Source organism: Centrocercus urophasianus, unplaced genomic scaffold (assembly GCF_019232065.1).
Source record: "Centrocercus urophasianus isolate 14NV4802_14NV808 unplaced genomic scaffold, USGS_Curo_1.0 seq_16, whole genome shotgun sequence".
Lineage (NCBI taxonomy): Eukaryota > Metazoa > Chordata > Aves > Galliformes > Phasianidae > Centrocercus > Centrocercus urophasianus.
The window spans coordinates 27,189,688-27,208,433 of record NW_024884711.1 but is presented as its reverse complement, the minus strand read 5'-3'; the positions used below and the strand labels follow the sequence as shown (position 1 = coordinate 27,208,433).

General features: G+C 38.4%; 1 protein-coding gene across 8 annotated transcripts in view; it reads right to left on the bottom strand.

Moving 5' to 3' along the window:
- Window positions 1–7,957: 7,957 nt before the first annotated feature.
- STEAP4 (STEAP4 metalloreductase) overlaps window positions 7,958–18,746 on the bottom strand; it is a 28,808-nt gene continuing 18,019 nt past the window's right edge. For 3 of the 8 annotated variants that reach the window (XM_042817173.1, XM_042817169.1, XM_042817174.1), the window contains exons 2-6: window positions 15,426–15,502; window positions 12,657–13,112; window positions 10,879–11,406; window positions 10,069–10,233; window positions 7,958–9,055 (exon numbers count right to left, since the gene is read on the bottom strand). In XM_042817173.1, coding sequence (XP_042673107.1) covers window positions 8,786–9,055; window positions 10,069–10,233; window positions 10,879–11,406; window positions 12,657–13,112 — 1,419 coding nt within the window. In that variant the 5' untranslated portion in view covers window positions 15,426–15,502 and the 3' untranslated portion in view covers window positions 7,958–8,785. Of the gene's footprint in view, window positions 9,056–10,068; window positions 10,234–10,878; window positions 11,407–12,656; window positions 13,113–15,425; window positions 15,503–16,517; window positions 16,670–17,650; window positions 17,778–18,746 lie in introns of those variants that run through there. The other 5 variants (XM_042817176.1, XM_042817175.1, XM_042817177.1 and 2 more) reach the window with 3 other exon arrangements.

Genomic DNA, 18,746 nt, shown 5'->3' with positions numbered 1-18,746 from the left:
TAAGACTTTTTTGTTGTGTCTTTCTCATGCTGGGATAATGATATTTGATACTGGTACTTTTTCTCTCTAACGGTCCTAATGCTTCTGCTAACCTGAACTTTTAAAGCTTATTAGTCTTTATGTTCTTTGGAAAGCAAAAAATAAAATCATAGTATTTTCTAGTGCAATAATTGGGTATAAGGAATATAATGAACCTTGCATATTGTTAAGATAAAAGCTGTGGTCTTATTGTTGATGATCTCAGAATTAAAACTAAATGCCACTAGGTTTGGAATGCCTCTTCAAATTTAGTTGCCTTATACCAAATTTTACCTCTTGAATTCCACTCAGTGAGGTGTCCCCTTCACCTTCTTTTATAATTGTTGTTACCATAGATTGCATCCATAATCAAGCTTGGATACAGCTAAGAGCCATGGAAACATCATCTTGCACTACACCAAGTGCATCTGCAATCAACTGGTGGTCCCATTTATTAACTCTTCCCCTCTGAGGCAGTGTATAGATAAGAGCCATTGTTGAGATTAGATAAGATCACTGCTGAGATTGAGTGCTAGTAGAGAAGACTGCAGTGAATGTTACAATGTGTGTAAATCATTTGTGACTGCACTTAACTTACTTAGGAGTATTTCAGCATCTCTGCTAGTTAATACTCCCAGTCATGTTCCTCTGATACTGGTCACGTCTCTCCTTCTTTGTCTCAGGGAGGCAAAGGTTCACCCAAGTAATGCTGCTAATCAGACTGTGCAGTACAAGCTTAGGAAAGACAAGCAGGTTGGTTTGATTGCAGAGATACTAGTTTACATCAATTACTTATTTAAGAGACTGTGATGGATTAAATAATGCTCATTGTTGGCCTGTATTTCTGATTGCATACTGTCCAATTTCACTAATTTGTGGAGATGGGGTAGGAGCAGGTGAACTGCTTTTTTTTTTTTTTTTTTTTTTTTTTTTTTTTTTTTTTTTTTTCCCTGCAGTATTAGCAAAAGCTTCTTGTCCAGCTCAGCCAGTCTTCTTCCCTTCTGGCTCATCTTACAGCATAGGAGCACAGTCTGTTCCTGTGCTTTTATTATTTCCTTTTGAAGGAATGTCCAGCCTTCCTGGAGCCCTTTGCCCTTCAGGACTAGCTCACAATTCTCAACCATTGTTCTAAACTGTTAGAAAGAAATCCAGAGTAGCAGTTTGGCTGACCTCCCTTCTGACTCATTTGCAGCATCAAGCTCTACAGCACTGAAACACTCCCTAATACAGAGAGTCAGCCCACAGCCCCTCCTTCCTTGCCCATCCCTTCTAAAGAGCTTATAGCTCTCTATTTCAATACTCTAGTCATGTGAATGATCCCTCCATGTTTTGGTATTGGTGACTAATTCATAGTTCTGCTGCACAATGGCTTGTAGCTCTTCCTATTTGTTGCTCGTGCTGCATGCATTGGTGTAGATGGCTATTGGTCTCACCCCTAATCCTGGCATACTGCTGCTCCAGTGAGTCTGGTTTTATCACTTTCCCTCTTTAAACCTAGTTTAAAGCCTTCTTGATGAGCCATGCCAGCTCCCAGTCTAGGATTCTTTATCTTTTAGAGATAGAGCCTGAATAAACTATCCCACGATGGGAGAGTGTGGGAGGGAGGGCCAGGATGATTTCCTCCGATGGCATTAGCCTATTAGCCAGGTGTTAATCAGGTGGCTTCCTGCTTATCTCAGCATTTTTCCCTCCTGCTGAAGTGACTGAGGGGAGAAAAACCTCCTGGGCTCTACTCCTTCAACTAGCTGCCCCAATGCTCTGTAGTCCCTTTTGATAGCCCTTGGATTTCTCACCGTGACCTTATAGTTGCTGATCTGAACTACCAGAAGTGGGTAATAGCCAGAGGGCTGTGGTAGATTTAAGAGCTTGCTGGTAATGATGCCTCTGACCTGGACCCCAGGGAGGCAGCATACTTCCCTGTGTGTAGAGTCTGGTCAGCATACATGGCCCTCTGTTCCCTTAGAAGAAAGTTACCTATGATAAGCACCCTTCTTTTATTCTTGACAGAGACAGTCTTGAGGCATGGGGATAGCTGACTTACTGTAGTGGAGCCACATATTTCCCTACGTGTTTTTTGGAAATAAGTGCAGCAGCATCAAATGTCAGACACCAAACCTGGGAAGAATCAAACTAGCTTCTTTACTCTCAGCCTCTGGGTAGAATGCTTTAAATTGAGTTGTAGCTTTAAGCCAAGTCAAAGCTGCATAAGCGTGCTTGTGCTGTTGTCTGAAGCTTATGTGATGCTCCTTGTTTCTCACACCTGCTGCTCTGTTAAACAATGCCAGAGTTGCATATGTTTGTATAGCTTGTGGGTTTTTTTTCAATAGTTTCATAAAAGAGACAAGCTACTTCCCACTTCACTTGCTACTGGATTATGAAATTTCATTGAATAATGACCTGGGAATGTTGTATTGCATCCACCCTTAACACTTTTTTTGTTGAATGAATTCATTTCCCATGGACTGTAAACTTAAAGGATTTTTCCCACATTCTTACTTCCTTTTAGGTGTAGAGGAATCTGCTCCTTAGTCTTTAGTGTTGTTTTCAGTGTGAAACATTCCACAGCACTGCAGACATTGAGTAACTTACCTTCTTGGTACCTCTTAACAAGATCACATTAGATTGTACCCCTGTACTCCCATCCCTGGTTCCCTGTGAATTGTTTGGACATGGTTCATGCTTGTTTCTAACATCCCCCTCTGTGAACAGTTCTCATTCAGTGGTTTTCTTGTGTTCAGGGTAATGGCATGCTATCGTTCCTTCACAATGGCCTTCTGCAGATCTGAATTTACTGGCAGGATGGCTAGAGTGCACAGTTCATCAAATATCTTCTGCCCTCTTGCTTGTAAGGATATCAGGGGTAATATAACTTCTCCTCAGCAGTGATTGTTTGTTTGTTTGTTTTTTGTTACTAAATAAACATAAAGCTGCAACTAATTCCTGAGAAACCAACTTATCTGATATTAGTTCTGCATCTGAATTTATCAGTAGAGGCTACAAGAAACATAGCTCTGTGAGTAATCTGCAGCTGTTTTCATGGAGTTTATTAACAATTGTCTAATTGCCATTTATTGGCTTTTGTGAAATTATGTTCAAGCTTAGGTTATCCCTAGTGGCTGCTAATATTTGTAATTTGTTCATTTTTAGTATTTTTCTCTTTTTTTTTTTTTTTTTTTTTTTTTTAAATCAAAATTCAGTAGTTAAGAACATGTTGAAACTTCGTCCTTATGAAGGCAACTAAGTATGCAGTTATACTTCCCCACATGATGTTGGACCAAATATGATTTACATTTCTTCACTTTTATTTTTTTTTTTCTTACACCTGAATTTTGTCTCAGGTAAAACATGTTTTACACATGCAGTGTTCTGGACACTTCAGGAAAGTTACAAATTGTGATGCCTGAATACTACTAAAATTCAGGCTATGGATGTTCATGTATAATCTATGTTGAAGTGAGGGTAATCAGCTGTCAAAATGATTTGCCGAAGGTTTTGGTGAATTTTATAATGTTTATGTCAAGTTCAGTGGTTGTTTTAGGAATATCTTTAATTCAGGAGTTTTCAGCTGGTTTTAATGGATTACCTGCCAACATTCACAAATGGTAACTGGATAAAAATGTGTGCTGTCTGGAAGCTTAAACTTTGCAGGAATCTGCATTAGTAATGGAAATTTTATAGGCGTCTTTGAACTGAAAAATATGACAACTCCTGATAATCCAGAAAGGAATTAATTCAGACAGTGTCTATAGCCTGTGTTCTGCAGGAAAAAAGGAATGGCTGATCACAAGGTTGCCTTCTGGCTCTCTATTATGTAAAGCTCCTTGTAATTAGAGAACTATCCTCAGCTTCAGGGAACCTCTGTCCAATTCCTTTCCTTGCCTTTGACTTCCCATGTGAATGTGTATGTCAGCAACAGAATTAAAGAAACTTGTGAGGTGTCTGGGAAGACAGTTAAGTATGAATCTGAGGATCAGCTTCTCTGTAAAAGGCAGGGAAGTCTTGAGTTTGCCGAGAAACAAGAGTATTTGTGTTCAAAGAGAAGATGGTAGAGGGTATTCAGTGGGGCTTCCAGTGGCGCTCAGGTATTCAGCACTGTCTTCAAAGACAGTGTACAGCTGCACAAGCACCTTGATCTTTCTCAGGATTTTGTGACTGGACAAGAAGTATCTCTCAGGCCTGGGCACAACTGAGATCACAACAACTTAAGGTACCCAACAACTCTAAGCAGACTTGATAGTAAAACAACACCAAAGCTTCTGTAGTGGGACTAAAGGTTTGACCTTTATTTAGACTTATCCAAGTATGGATGGGGTTTGTTTTTCAGTCTGTTTACGGATTGGGAAATAAAAGCTATCAGCAAAACAAATAAATTGTAATCCTGTACATTTAATCCTGTATGTTTATTGTAATTCCTTCAGTTCTGCAGCCACGCTCCCCAATTGCCTCAGCCAGGGATAGGAATGCAAGGTTTGTTGTGTCCTTGTGCTTCTGCCGCTCTGGATCACTGATAGCCAATCAGGGAGGGAGACACTGCCATGTCCTCCCCTATCCTGCCAACTGCTTTCTCGGGTTCTGTCATCCTGTCCAGCTCTCACGTGTTCCAAGAGTAATGTCAGGTTTCCTTCAGTTCAGATTTTAATGCCAAGTTAATGGTTTACTTTTTTTTTTTTTTAAATGAGATGCTGTATTTGTTTAATTTTATAATTAAACAACTGAAGGAAAGCCAAAATGATGGCATCTCACATTGAAACAGAATAGCCCTGTGGGGTGTCTAGTAGCTGTATTTTGGCATCTGTCCTGGTGCTATTCCTCTGGGGAAAGTGTTTGACAAACTTTATTCACTACTAAGCATTAGAAGCATTAGAAATCTGTGTTTGATGGGCATCTGGGTTTACTGCTACTGTTCAATAGTGAGTGCTGTGGTGTGGCAGCTACTTTTGGAAAGGTTGGTGTACAGGAAGAGTAAATAGACTGATTTGTATCTTCTTGTACTGGGGGAAGAAGGTGATGAGGTGATGGTGAGATCCTGAAACTGAGTTGGACTCCATATCTGATTAAACTACCTGGTACCAGGCAATCAAAAATGTAATGCTTTCTTGAAAATACTTCTCTTCCTCTGTGTCAGCACTTGGTTGCGGATAGTATGTCCTAAACATACTTGTTTTGGGACATTCTGTTTTGATTTGGGAGTATTAAATTGCTTGTCTTAAACTTTTCCTAGAAGAAATGTGAGTGTGTGTGAGGAGAAGAAAAGCAATGAAGAGACTGTGCTTGAATGAATCAAGAATTATGAGCCAGTGTGGATATGGAAACCAAAGCAGATATAAGACTAAAGCATGTGTCTGAAAACTCATGAGTAAAAAATTGCTAATTCTATTTTGCTGCATTTGGGGAAATCAGCCAATTCTCTGGGCTCTGTGTGAGTTCTCTCAAGCTTCTTCAGTGTATGTTTTTGTAGCACTGATGTTCCTTATAAGAAATCAATGTCAAGGGGGTCATCTTATTAGTGAGAGCTAATACTTGTCAGTTCTGAATTCCTATATTCCAGAATGGCAGCAATAAGAGATGTCATTGTGATAGGAAAAGAAAAACAAGACATCTAAACAATCTTGAGAAATGTCAGCTTCATCCAGAGAGCCAACCATTCAGGTTAACATCAAGAAGTAGAGATATAAATGGAGATCTATGGCAGAAGAATGTATAATGCAGAAGAAAAGAAAAGTTTGTGTATGAAAGAAAAGCTTCCACAGTGTGTGGAAGAGAAGCCATATTTAATCTATTACTAAATAATAAACACTGAAGACTTAATAAGTAGATAATTGTAGTATGGGAGAGCAGCACAGCATAGGTTACATGGTTCCTGTTGGCATTCATACTTTTCACCAGCTCCTGATTTGGAGTGGACCAAAAAGGCTCACTAGCGTTTGAGACAAGATGATCTTCTAAAATTCGGTGTGTGATAGAAGGTTATGAGCCAAGCCCCCCAAACCTGACATGCAGGAATAAAGTGGCTTTCTGAACAATCAAATCTTGAATCTTGAGTAAGAGGTAATTTAGATAAGGTAGCACAGGCTGAAGGAAGATCGTGCTGTGGAGCAAAAATAGATTGCAGACCACAGGATTCATGGCATGGTGCAATGGAACTAATGGGAAGTGGTTGGATCCCGGTGGTTCAATACCTGTGTTGTCAGGTATGTCCCTTGGGACTACTGCGTATCTGACATCACATTACTTCAGGGCTAAGTAAATCTGATTAATTAGTGAAAAGATGGTATTTTATAAGTGCATTTGGGGGTTTGAAATGGATATTGAAATCAGGAAGTTAGATTAGAAGAATTATATGTTATATAGAGGTCTAAAAGTCATGCAATACCTGTGCATTCTGCATAAAAATAAAACTTTCTTGTGCAATGAAATCCAAATTTAGCTATCAGGAGCATATCCATATGACTTCTTGCTTAAAAAGCTGCAGCTTTTATTTTTCTAAATGTTGTCTTTGATTTAGAAGTGGAGTGGAGAGTCACTGTTTTATTCCTACAGAAGTTCTTACAAGTGTGTTACGTATTTACGTGCAAAGGCTCTTTTTTGTGTATGGAATGCTTATAGAAAATATATTTTCCAAAGTGTATTTCATAACCCTTCTAATGTCCCTTCTAACCAGGCTTTGTTGGTATGTTAAAATATATATATGCATAAAGAATTCAGCCTAAAAAATGCATACAGAATATAAACATTTTTCATAATATTAGTTATTGTTTTCAAAATACTGGGCTAGAATAACAAGTGCTGGTGTAGATCTGATTTATTACTATTTATTGAAATCAACAAAAAACCCTCTGCTACCTTCAAATGAGAGAGCTTTGGATGAGATCCTGAGAGCCGTTTCATGCACCTATGCAAACAAATAGCATTGTCTGCTTGGTTTGTACACAACAGGTATTGGCGTTTTATTCTTGGAGAAAACAGCAAATTGTACCTCTTTGCTTGACATTTTCAGTGAACTTGGTCCTATCTGTTAGCCATATAAGACAACCTGCTCCTTGAAGAATTCTGTCTTTCTTGCATGAGCTGCAGCCCTGTGCCTGGAAGCTGGAATTTGGTAGTGAATGAGTGTACAGATTGTACTGTCAGGCCACCTTGCACTGGTTTTCAGTGGAAGTAAAACAGACCTGACTCAGCCTCCTAATGCAAGGCACTCAGAAATACAAAGAATCATATTCTTTGATAGAGAAGATGACAGAGCATTGGCAATGCTCGTGTTTCATGAAGCATGACTTTTCGTTGTGTTACTTGCCAGAACTGTTGCAAATTAATTTCCAACCCACAAGCTCAGCTGTGGGAGAGAAAAGGGTGGTGGTTTTTTTTTTCTTTTTTTTTTTTTTTTTGTTTAAGATCGGTATCTGCATAGGCAGAAACCCTAAGTCCTGTAACAGGTAATCATGAAAGTAAACTATGGATCTTGAAGCAGTTACTGTTCTTAATATGAGTCTGGAGTATGTCACTGGAAGTAGAATATAGCTCCCAGTGTAAGTCTAGGTATTCAGGCTGCTACTATGTATTTTATTTTTTGTCTTGCTTTCTCATCTACTCGCACACAATCACTTTTTTTTTTTTTTTTTTTTTTTTAAATTTCTCTCTCTGTTTCTGCCTCTGTCTTCTCTTTCTGAGGCAGTTTAAGGTGGTGTTATAGGTATCCCTGTATTTAGGCCCTTTGAGCCCATGACAGTTCTGTACTCCTGTTAAGTAACTAAGCAAATACCTATATATGTAAGCATCCAAGGAGCAAAAATGGGAGAAAGTAAGCCCTGGCAGCTATCTGAAGACAGGATCCCATTTTATTTTTTCCCCTCAAGGCCTTACAATGCTAATGTGCAACTAAGCATACCAGCAGCTGCATCATAGCAAAAGATGTTCTAGGAATAATAACAGAATGCACAACTATAAAGAATTTTCTTTATTGAGATTAGGATATATGCATTTTCATAGAATATTTATAACATTGCATCCAAAGCATTTCAGAAAAATCAACAATCTATTTTCTGTGATATAAGTATAAACTCCTAATAAAATGATGTTTTCCATCAGCTCCTTTTCTTACAGCTCACTGATTACACAAAAATTCACCAACAACTGTGTGCATGTGCTCACCAGCCTAAGCTTCTCTGCAAGTACATCTCATGTCTTTTTGACAGTTTGGTCTCTCCTCCATCCCCTTGCCATTCAAGTTTCTGCAGTATAGCAAGGGTTCAGCAATCCTCAGCAGATACACTTTGAACATTAGAGTGCCTGTACACAAACCAAGGAAATCTTATTTAACTATTTCTAAGGCATGAATATAGACCTCTTTGACCAGATGTTAATGGAGGACAAACTAGTGTTGGAAAGATGAGAGCTTTGCCTCAGCTAATGCCTGTCCAGATCTGAGCCCCACTGGGCAGGACAGTGAAGAGGAGCAGACACCATCTAATATGAGAGGTTGGCCATCACTAGAGATTTTGAGTGACTGATACCATGAACACTTCTCTCATACTCCTGTCAGGAATGGAGGGTGAATAGGGGGAGAAAAAGGAAAAGGCCTGTGTGAAAGCATGTCTGGTGTGCAGGATCTCAGGAGGCTTGTTTGATTTAAATTTTGTCACTGAAATTGCTTTATTTCAGTCAGAGCCAGCCCAGGCTTCTCACTTTTTCTCTCTCCAGGTAAAGGAGGATAGGGACTTCATTTTGCCTTCAATTTTTTGTTTCTTTTTAACAGTACAGTTTAGTCTAATTACACAGCAGTCTTGTTGATAATGTAGTTTGACTGTTCTGAGTACTGGGGATTCCTCTCCCAGCCCTGTCGAATTCGTGTTAATTGTTTGTCTAGACAAGGAAGTATGAGCACAAATTTGACAACCAGTACAGCGCATGGAATAATGAGAGAGAGCATATAGGCTTCTGGAAGATACCATCTGTATGCTGATGGATTTAGGAACCACTTTCCACCACAGACCAGTGTGTGTGCGGTGCATAAAATCAATGTCAGATATCCCAGTTTGGACTAGAGGAGAACAAAGAGAAAGAAGTAGAGGTTAGAATACTAAATTGAACCAGAACAACTGCAAATTACAGTGCACAGCAGACTTCAGGGAATGTGTGCCAAGTTTGGGACTAAATGGGTCTGCTGAAATGAAAAAAGATTTATTTTTTAATAAAAATTCAAATGGATCTCCAGGATGTGATTTTTTTTTTTTTTTTTTTTTTTTTCTTCCCCACCAACAACCTTGATAACTTTTTCCACACATTGCCTAATGCTGCCATATCTGTAAAAACACAGAGAAAAGGCTGCAGTTCATTTGAGAGGACCAAGCCTTTCATATGCTTTAGTGATAATCCACCCAGAACTATACTGTGCAAATTCTTCACCTAAGTAAAACGTTAACTCTTAGTAGTTTCCCTTGCTAGCCCTGTTCCTGCAGAGGCACTGCAGCACCAAACTTCTTTCTGATGTGGGGTCAAGATGATGGTGTTAACAGAGGTAGCTTTATTAAAGGCACAACAACTGTTAGCGCCTGCAGGAACTGGAGGCTCTCTTTCGATGCTTGATGTTGAAAGGACTGGAGTGATAAAGTCAGTTTTCAAAATCGTGTTAACTGAATTATCTTGTGAACCAACAAAATCAGCCCAATAAATGGCTAAAGAATTTTGTGACTGTGTAGTTTGGCAGTCATTAACTCCACAGTGTCATTTTTCCATTTGTCAGTTAGCAGTTTAGATCTTCCCAATTTTATGTTTTTGGTGTAATAACACCAGTTGTTCCATAGGTAGACATCAGGGGAGTTGTGTTTTTTATATGTGGGTTGTATAGCCATGTAGATAGACAAATATATATTAATCAGGTGATGGTGAATAATACAGATATGGCATTTAGAGTTAGAATGGAGGAAAGACACTGCTAAATCGTTCTGTGGTCATAGTTCATTTAAAAAAAAAAAAAAAAAAAAAAAAAAAAAAAAAGGAAAGTTTCCAACTGAGAAGAAAAATGTTTTTTTTTAGAGAAAATCTTTTTCTTACCTGTACAAATCGAAATTCTCTCCAGTTGACACTGTTGCTGACAGAAGGCAAGGAAGTTATTCCAAGAAGAACAAATAAAAAGAATCCTAAAATCCCCAAAGCCAAATAAGAGTCACTAAGCCAGCCATTTGTGTTGTCAAATGGAGTAGTACTATTGTTCAGTGCCTGAAGAAAAGAATACCACATATATCTTAGTGTTAGCAGTTTTAGGATTAATATGAAGAAAAGAATATCATTTAACTAAGAGATAAATATTACACATTATCTGAAGAGGATTGGGTATTTACTTTGAATGGCTACTGAAAATGTGAGAGTGGCCTTATGTAGGTTTTGTGTACCTATAATTGCAGTACTTATCTATTGTAGACCTACTTTGAGGGCAGGTATTCAATTGTTTGTTGTTGAGTAAGGTCAGGAACTCAAAATATATGCTAATCCCTGTTCATTGCAGGGGGTTTGGATTAGATGACCTGTAAAAATCCTTTCCAATTCAAACTTTTTTTTGATTCTATGATTCATAAATTTATACAGAGAAATAGAGAGATACATTTCTTTATTCTTTATGTATTTCTTGATTATTTCATTAATATGTAAGCTATCTAGGAGGAAGGTATTTACCCACAACTCAACATGAGAAACCTTTGGATTTATGATATATCCATGGATAAAAGCAGCACAGAAACTAGGAAAATAACCTCATTAAAAAGAACAATAGACAAAGTCGATGTGAACTTCTAAAGTTTAGCATCCCTGGTAATGTTAGTAACAGGGTTAGAGGAAGAGAAGACATAGAGCAAGGAAAAAAATTACCTGTGAGATGGTTCTGTCCCCAGTTGTCCATCTTACATAGTAGCGAATTGGGGTAACGAGAGTATAAACAACGTGCAGAGAAGCAAATGCCAAGGCTACTAGTCCAAGCTGTTTCCTACACAGCATCCATTTGTCCAGCCACTCTGGAAAACGGCTGTATTTGGTACCTCTGTATAACTGAATAATTGCAGCAAATACACCAGGGAGATAAACCAAGGCAAGAAGGACGAGTGCCATTATAGGGCAGATCCGATTTGGAATGGAAATTGCAAGAAAAAATGAATAATCCCTATTTTCATAAACACAAGGGTAAATTACATCACGAACCAAACAGTAGATGAAGAAGAATGCGGTTAGGCCAAGGGACACAAAGATGGGAAGCTTCCACATTGGAAAAAGCTGTAGAGGGTAATTTTCTATTTCCTGAGCAGCCAAGAGAGATCCTTGATCTAACGGTGTGAGTCCCAGTGCACGAACAATATCCATTACCATTTGTTTAGCTTCTGTGTCATCTCCACAGACAAACACCTGCAGTCAAAAACAAGCAGGGATTTTATTTTGACAGACTTTTGTGACATTTTCAACTGCGTTTCTTCCTGAATATGGACAATATGAGCATGAGCTTCTTAGGCTCCTTATTACCTCCCTTGTTAGCCTTAATTTATATAGATAAAATTGTTATAGGTAATTTCTTGATCAACAGTCCCTAGAATTAAGAACATCAATCTTTCTTTTCTTTGGTGAAATACATTGCTTCAAGTGGCAAAATTTTGCATGTGCCAAGAACAGAATATAAGATTACAATCTTTGTTTAGAGCACTTGAATTTCAGCATGCTCTTTTGAAGATCCTGCCCACAGTTTGTAAGCACAAGGTTTTGTAATAGTAAGTAGGAATAATATATTGTATTGCCACTACAATGGTCTGTAAGAGCTTCAGTCAGGACCTGGGGGTAGAGACAATTCGAATGTAATTTCTCTGTCATGAAATTTATTATTATTCCTTCTCGTATCTAGTAAAAGTGTGAAGAAACTCTTTTTTTCTGAGTATGAATTGTAATACTTCTTTTGGAATAGGCAGAAAAGGGGCAACTTCTGCTGTCATTTATCTAAGTATGATAAAGGTTTCAGATGCCTAGGCTTGTAAATCATTGGTTTTTAGTTTAGGTGAAACCACTTCTATCAGCAGAAAGCAAAGTTAACAATAATTTGAATAGTTGCATGTTCAGAGTAGCTGAAAACAGGACAGAAATAAATTCTTCCACAAAGATGCTTGATTGTTTCCTATGACCAGCTTGCCTGTGACTGGGGAGCTCATTAACATGGCTTGCACACGTTTTTGTGTTAGACTTCTGTTTTGATGTGATTTAGAAAACTATTAATTTTTTCACCATCCATCTAATTTATCTCATTGCTTATACTCATTCTATTGCCCCATTACATCCCTTACATCCCTTTTTTTGCACTCTTAGGTGAACAAGTGACACAGCCCTCATTTCCTTCTGATTTACTGGTTCTCTGTTTGTAGCTGTGTTTTCTCTTTTTTTTCCTTGCTTCCCTAATGTGTCTTAACAGCTATCAACATTCCTTGTCATGTCAAATTTGAATCCCAAAGTAAATTTTAGCTCGCATTTAATTTGAGATTTGCAATTACAGTGAAATTTCCATCTCAGCCTTGTCTGAGTCATATGTCCCAAGTATGTGTTTTGTCTAACTGTTAAAAGCCCATATGATACTTCGTAACTCTATGAAATAGCAAACTCCTGCTGTTCAGTCTTACCTGCCGGCTTGCATCCAAGGTGCCCGACTGCAGAGCCCAGGCTGACACGGTGTTAAAGGCTTTCACAACCCTAGCGCTGGGCACCAGCTGAGCCAGGTACTTTGCATTGGATTCAGGATACTGGTTTATTTTTAAGTTGTTGCTTATGTCCACCAACACTTTTCCACGGAGCGTTTCCTCTAGTGATGCAAGGAAGTCGTAATGTTGCCTCTGGATTGCTATAATAATGATGGCAGCTTTCTGTGCTGCCTCAGCATGGCTCAGCACCTCTGCATCCTTGGGAATGAGGCTGGATGGCCATGGGCTCCGGCTTCCAAATATGACGGGGTAGCCAGACTGAATCAGTTTATGGCCCAGAGCTCTTCCAAAGTCTCCTGTTCCAAATATACACACTGTCTCTCTTTTGTTAGATGTTTTGGGAGCCAAAGCCATTATGTTGGAAGAATTTTTATTCATCTATTTAAAAACAAACAAACAAACAAGCAACAAATTAAGTAAAACGTTGATCTCTTGAAAATGAAAGGCTAATTTGTCTGAATGTACAACATAAATATCTGAGAGTTTTCTTGATTCTTAATCTGTACAGTTTTTAAAAAATGAATTCTGGATTTTCAGCTCTCCATCTCTGACAACGCCCTCCTTTCTGTTCATCTTCAGCTGAAATATTGCAGTTTTCCTTTCTCAAAGAGAAAGCAGGAGGAAAGGGTACAGGATCACCATGAGCAAGGGCTGCACATGTTTCAGGATCATTTCTATTTCTTTATGTTATAGAAAAGCATTAAAGATGAGTGTGACTCTTATCAGATTAGAACCAGGAAGGTATGTTTGTAAAACACTTGAAGAAGTGGTGTACAAACTAGCTACAAATCTGTGTTGTCTGCAGTACTTTCTCAATATGCCCATTCAGTGCCAGTTTGGTTTGTTATTGTTCATTTTCCTGAAGAATGTCCCATGAAGTGTTTGGATGGTGGAACGGGTGTATTCCACGTTGAACATGTGTTACTCTTAATGAAATTCTCTGAGATTTTTATCTGTCCTCCTTTATCACAGTACCTGGAGGCTTCAAAGACTTTAATGCATTATCCATGACCTAGCAGTATGTACGCTCCGTACTTACAGAGTGAGACCCATGACCCAAATGCAGAATCAAACACTGCTGCTCCAAAGGTCTTCTGATAGATCCATGTGCTGTTGCCCTCACTTTACAAAAAGGGACCCAAGGATAGAAAACCTGAAGCCTTAAGGAAGATCTCTAACAGGAGATCTTGTGAGACCCTTCTTTCCAAACAGCCACCCATTTAGTACTTGGAGCAGCCATGTTATTTTCCAGGAGCCCTAGTTCAAGGCTTTCACAGCATCTCAGGTAAGTGGCTTAATTAAATCTGTGAGAATAACTGATTTTCCAATTTGCAGGACAGAATTGCATAGAACAGTTAGCTAGATCCAAAACAATTGCTCTGCTATGGCTGTTTATTAACACTTTGCTTACATTCCTACATGAAGCCCTGCTCAGAATGAAACTTAAAATATAGAGATTATACTCTTCTTTTTTTTCTTTTTTTTCCCAGTGTTCTTTTACACATTTAAAACTCATCCTCTGAGGGCTCTTTTACTGTCCCATACGGCTCCAATGGGAGGAAAGCTGTACAATCCTTTTAGTGGATAGTCTGTATTTCAAAAATGAACAGAAGAATTACATCCGTAATATTAGAAAATGGTTCAACTCAGTACCTAATGGAATTCAACTTACTTTTCTCAAATTTTCCTTTTAGCAAAGTGGGCCCCTATCCAAAATGAAAGATAAAACTCCTTTGTAATACATGTTTGTCCAGCTGAAAACTTCTGTATTTGCCCCCAAGAAATCATTAAGTTATTGCTGAAAGAACTATGCAAACCATTTTTTTCACCAGAGTAAGACTGGACAAGAGAAACTCAACAAACCAACCATCTCTAATGGGTTTTATCAAGTGATATATTCAGTATATTTACCACCAAGAAACAAATACATGAAGAGTTTCTGTTGTTCAGTATTACTGAACATCTCATTTGCTAGTGAACACTGAACTTGTCTTGCTGGGAAAAAGCAGAAGAAAATAAGAGGGAGATGAAAAGTAAAACTAATGTAAAGAACTGTTTTTCTTTTTTTTCTTTTTGTGTGTCTGTACAGTTTCTTGGAGTCCTATCTACATATGAAGGGACATGTACAAGACATTGACTATTATTCCATAAAGAGCTGAAGAGAGTTAAGGCTCCCTTTATTGCTAGTGGCCTAATTTAATTTAATACCACTTTTAACAGGAAAGATAGTTTGCTTGAATCAACTAAGCAGAATTTACTTATTTGCTTATTAATAATTAGTTGTTATTGTGATGCCCATTGCTGCTGTGATAGTGCACATTACATATTAGAAATAAACTGGTCATAAACGATTTTCTTAACACATAAGGTATACTGTAAAACATATGTTAATTGAATCATGCATCTGCTGTATCAGAAAATAACATGTAAGACAAAGAAATTTTGCTTTTAAATCCCAGGCTGTTTGGATTATGCCTCCTTCTGATAAATAAGGATTTTAAATCAATTTTCTCAATTTAATTGTTTTCAATTCAACACGTCTTCAAACATGTCTTTGTGCCAACTGGCTGTTGTTAAACTGAAAAGGCTGTGGGCACTGCAGTTGACTTCTGGAGATTAATTCAGGCAGTAGACTGCACAGATAAATTTGGGCTTTGCTGTGTGTATTTGAACAAAATGAACGAAAGGTACCTTTGCTCTGATGGCAACCCAGTAGGTCTAAAGTTGAAATAAGGAAAATGGCCTTATAGAGTCCGTTACAGTGATAGCTGCAATGAGAGAAGATATTCATTTGCTGTGGAAAAAGGCTTTCTATTGTCCTACATCAGTGTGAAAGATACGATACATCATAAAAGATATGAAGTACATCATAAAGGACATAGGACCAGCCTGGTGTCAGAGCTAAACCCAAAAGCTGACACTGCGTCTTGTTAAGCAGCTGATGGCAGCAGTGTTAGCTTTGTGCCCACAAAGCTGGGCACTCTCAAAGCACTGGAGGAAACAGAAACACTAGCAAAGAAACAAATGACCATCCTTTGTTCTTCTACATATGTACCCAAATATTATCTGAGAAAAATCAGAGCTTTGTGGAGCTCTGTATTCACATACAATACTTTTGCATATGTCCATCTTCCTAACATTGGTAAGCTAGTGATGCTTGTTATTTCAAAGATATTCCATGTAAGCTTCTTACTGATAACTATGTCCTTTCTTTTCTACATAGCTGTACTTTTATACAGTGAGTTATCCTATTTTTAGGGAAAATGGTGATAACCTCTGATCTGATTGTCACTTGGTCAGTAATGACAGAAGGAGGCACTGAAGAAGCAAAACCATCATTAAATACTGCATAAACATTTGGGGAACTGAATCAAGATACAATTTTCTTCCAGCAATTATATATAAATACCTACGCAGGAATTTGAATGAATACAGGAATGTTGCTTTGTACATGGGCAAAAAGGAGGGATTTCCTAGCAAAATCATTCTGCAAATGGAACAGTGCCAAAAGTGGAAAAGCAGATGTGAGACTGAGACAGACAGGGATGGAGAATGGAAAGATCAGACAGATGTAACATGAAATGACAGACAGGAGAGCAATGGAATGATTCAAAAGGTTGAATGACAAGATGAAAGGAGCAGGAAAGAGAAATTTTACTATTTACATTTTAAAAAGAAGCAACTAAATAGCAATGGCAGTGATTTTGAGATTATCTAGCCCATCTCCCTCCCTAAGGCAGGATGAACTACATTTAAACCAAGCCTGATAGATGCTTGTCTAACCTGTTTGTGGATCTGGCAGTCTCCCTTGCTTTCTGCTGTCTCACTGGTCATAACACAAGGCAGATTTTCTTCTGTCCAATCTGTATTGGGCTGTATTGCCTCCTCCATTGTACACTCAGATGTCATTTTGTCCTCCTTCTCTTTTTCAGAAGCTTTTGTTGGACATGAAAGCTGTTACGATTTCACCCTTCTCTAGATGAAACAACAACAGATCCTTCCCTGCACCTCATGCTTCTGAGAGTGGGAACCTTCCTAGGCTAAACTCTTCCAACTGATAATTAGAAGTATGGTGCTAAAACTGAATACAGTACTCTCACTGAGATCTCACCAGCTGGAAAGGATTACTTCGATTGCCTCATAGACAACACATCATCCCACTGACACATCTGTCTTATTCACAGTACAGCTGATTCAAAGTCAGCTTGGGATGGCTATATGTACTTTAGCAAGCAGTGTGTGGCAACAGGAAGGAAGACATAGAGTGAAACAGCTGGTGCTGAGCACATGGTTGTGCTGTCTGAGCGCAGGATTTCCACTTTGGAGCAGCCTTGGTCTAGCATTGCAGCCTGAATGTCCATTAACAGCTGCAGTGTGCTGGGGTGCACCCAAAGCATATCATCTGGCTCAGTCTTTGTGGGAAGGAATCATTTTCTTCCATATGCTCCAAGAAAACAAAGCTTGATAATCAGCTATTTGCTTCAAAAATGCAAAAAAAAGAACTGAAATACTAGTGTACTGCGTCCTGCAACATCCCGTTTTTTAATGCAGACCTGCTCCAAAGCCAATAGCTCCATCTTCAACGTGTACAGTTCTTTTCTGACTTGCTGTATTGTGCTCTAGTCCCTGTTAAATAGCACCATATTTTTTTAGTCTGTAACTTCAATTTGTCAAGATCATTTTGATTTCTAAGGCTGTCCTCTAACGTGCTTGCAGGCTTTTTCAACTTTGTCAGATTGTCAGCTTTAATAAGCATACTGTCTGTTCCAGCATCCATGCCATTTAATAAAGTTCCAGAAGAGGACTTTAGCCAGGAGAGACCCCCAGTATATCTGCAGTAAATTTAGCCTTCCATTTTGACAGTGATTAACAGAGAGACTGAAAAAGCTTCTTTCACTCATTCTGCAGAATCCTACCTTATGTTAGTTCAGTCAGGCTGCATTTCCCTCGTATGCTTATGAAAATATTCTCTAACATGCCGTATTAAAATCTTCATTTATCTCAAGCTGCACAGCCTTTGTGATTCACCAGACCTGGTATGATCTTATAAAAGGAGATTAGTTGGATTTGGAATGCTTTCTTCTTGATTAATACATGAGTCTATAATCTATTTTTTATTTTTTTTATTATCTTCAATTTGAGAATTATTCTTAAATGGATTGGGCCAGAATTCTGCACCTCCTCTTTCTACTTACTTTTCAGGATAGCTGTTATTCCTGTGTTCCCAGTCTTTGAAAACTTTACCTCTTCCATGCAGTTCTTAAATGTAGTTATTAATGGCTGTGGAAATGCTTCAGTTATTCTCTGAACAATTTAAGGCAAATTCCATCAGCCTCACTGATCCCAAATCATTTAACTCACCTGAGCATGATCTAATCTGTTACTTCTGTCACCCTGCCTGAATTCTCATCTCTTTATTACTGGTGTAGAGTGAAAAAGGCATTGCAGAGATGCTTTCCTAGAGTGATTAGTCAATAGCGTTCTCTCAGTTGAATACTGGATAAATCCCTTTCTTGATTTTTCTTTGACAGTTTGTGCTTTTACAGTATTCTGGATGTAGTTGGATGTACTGGATGTACTGTTTAATTCTTTTTTTGTACAGTGGCTTTTCAAATTTTAGCAACATATCTGTACTGTTCTATGTTTGTCCATAGATTTTTATTTCTGTATGACTTTATTGTTTGAAGTTTCTGAAGAATTCACAGCTTCACCTACGTGGCTGTCTTCCTGCAATCCTTCCTCTGCCTTGCAAATGTTTTCTGTCTCTCTGTTTTTAATGCCATTTCTATAAGCAGGTTTCAAATCCTCAGATCTCATTTTTCCTCTCAGATTCTACTTCTCATGGAACATCACCTGCCCACCTTCTGAGTTTAGTATTGTCGTCTTATTATTCTGCTAGGTGAACAAATCTGTTTTTGAACAATTGATCTTGTCTAGTGGCCCATAGTATCTCTCAGCTGTGACTGAACATCTGCATTTTCTCCTGTATAACGTTCCAAGATCTTCTAGAAC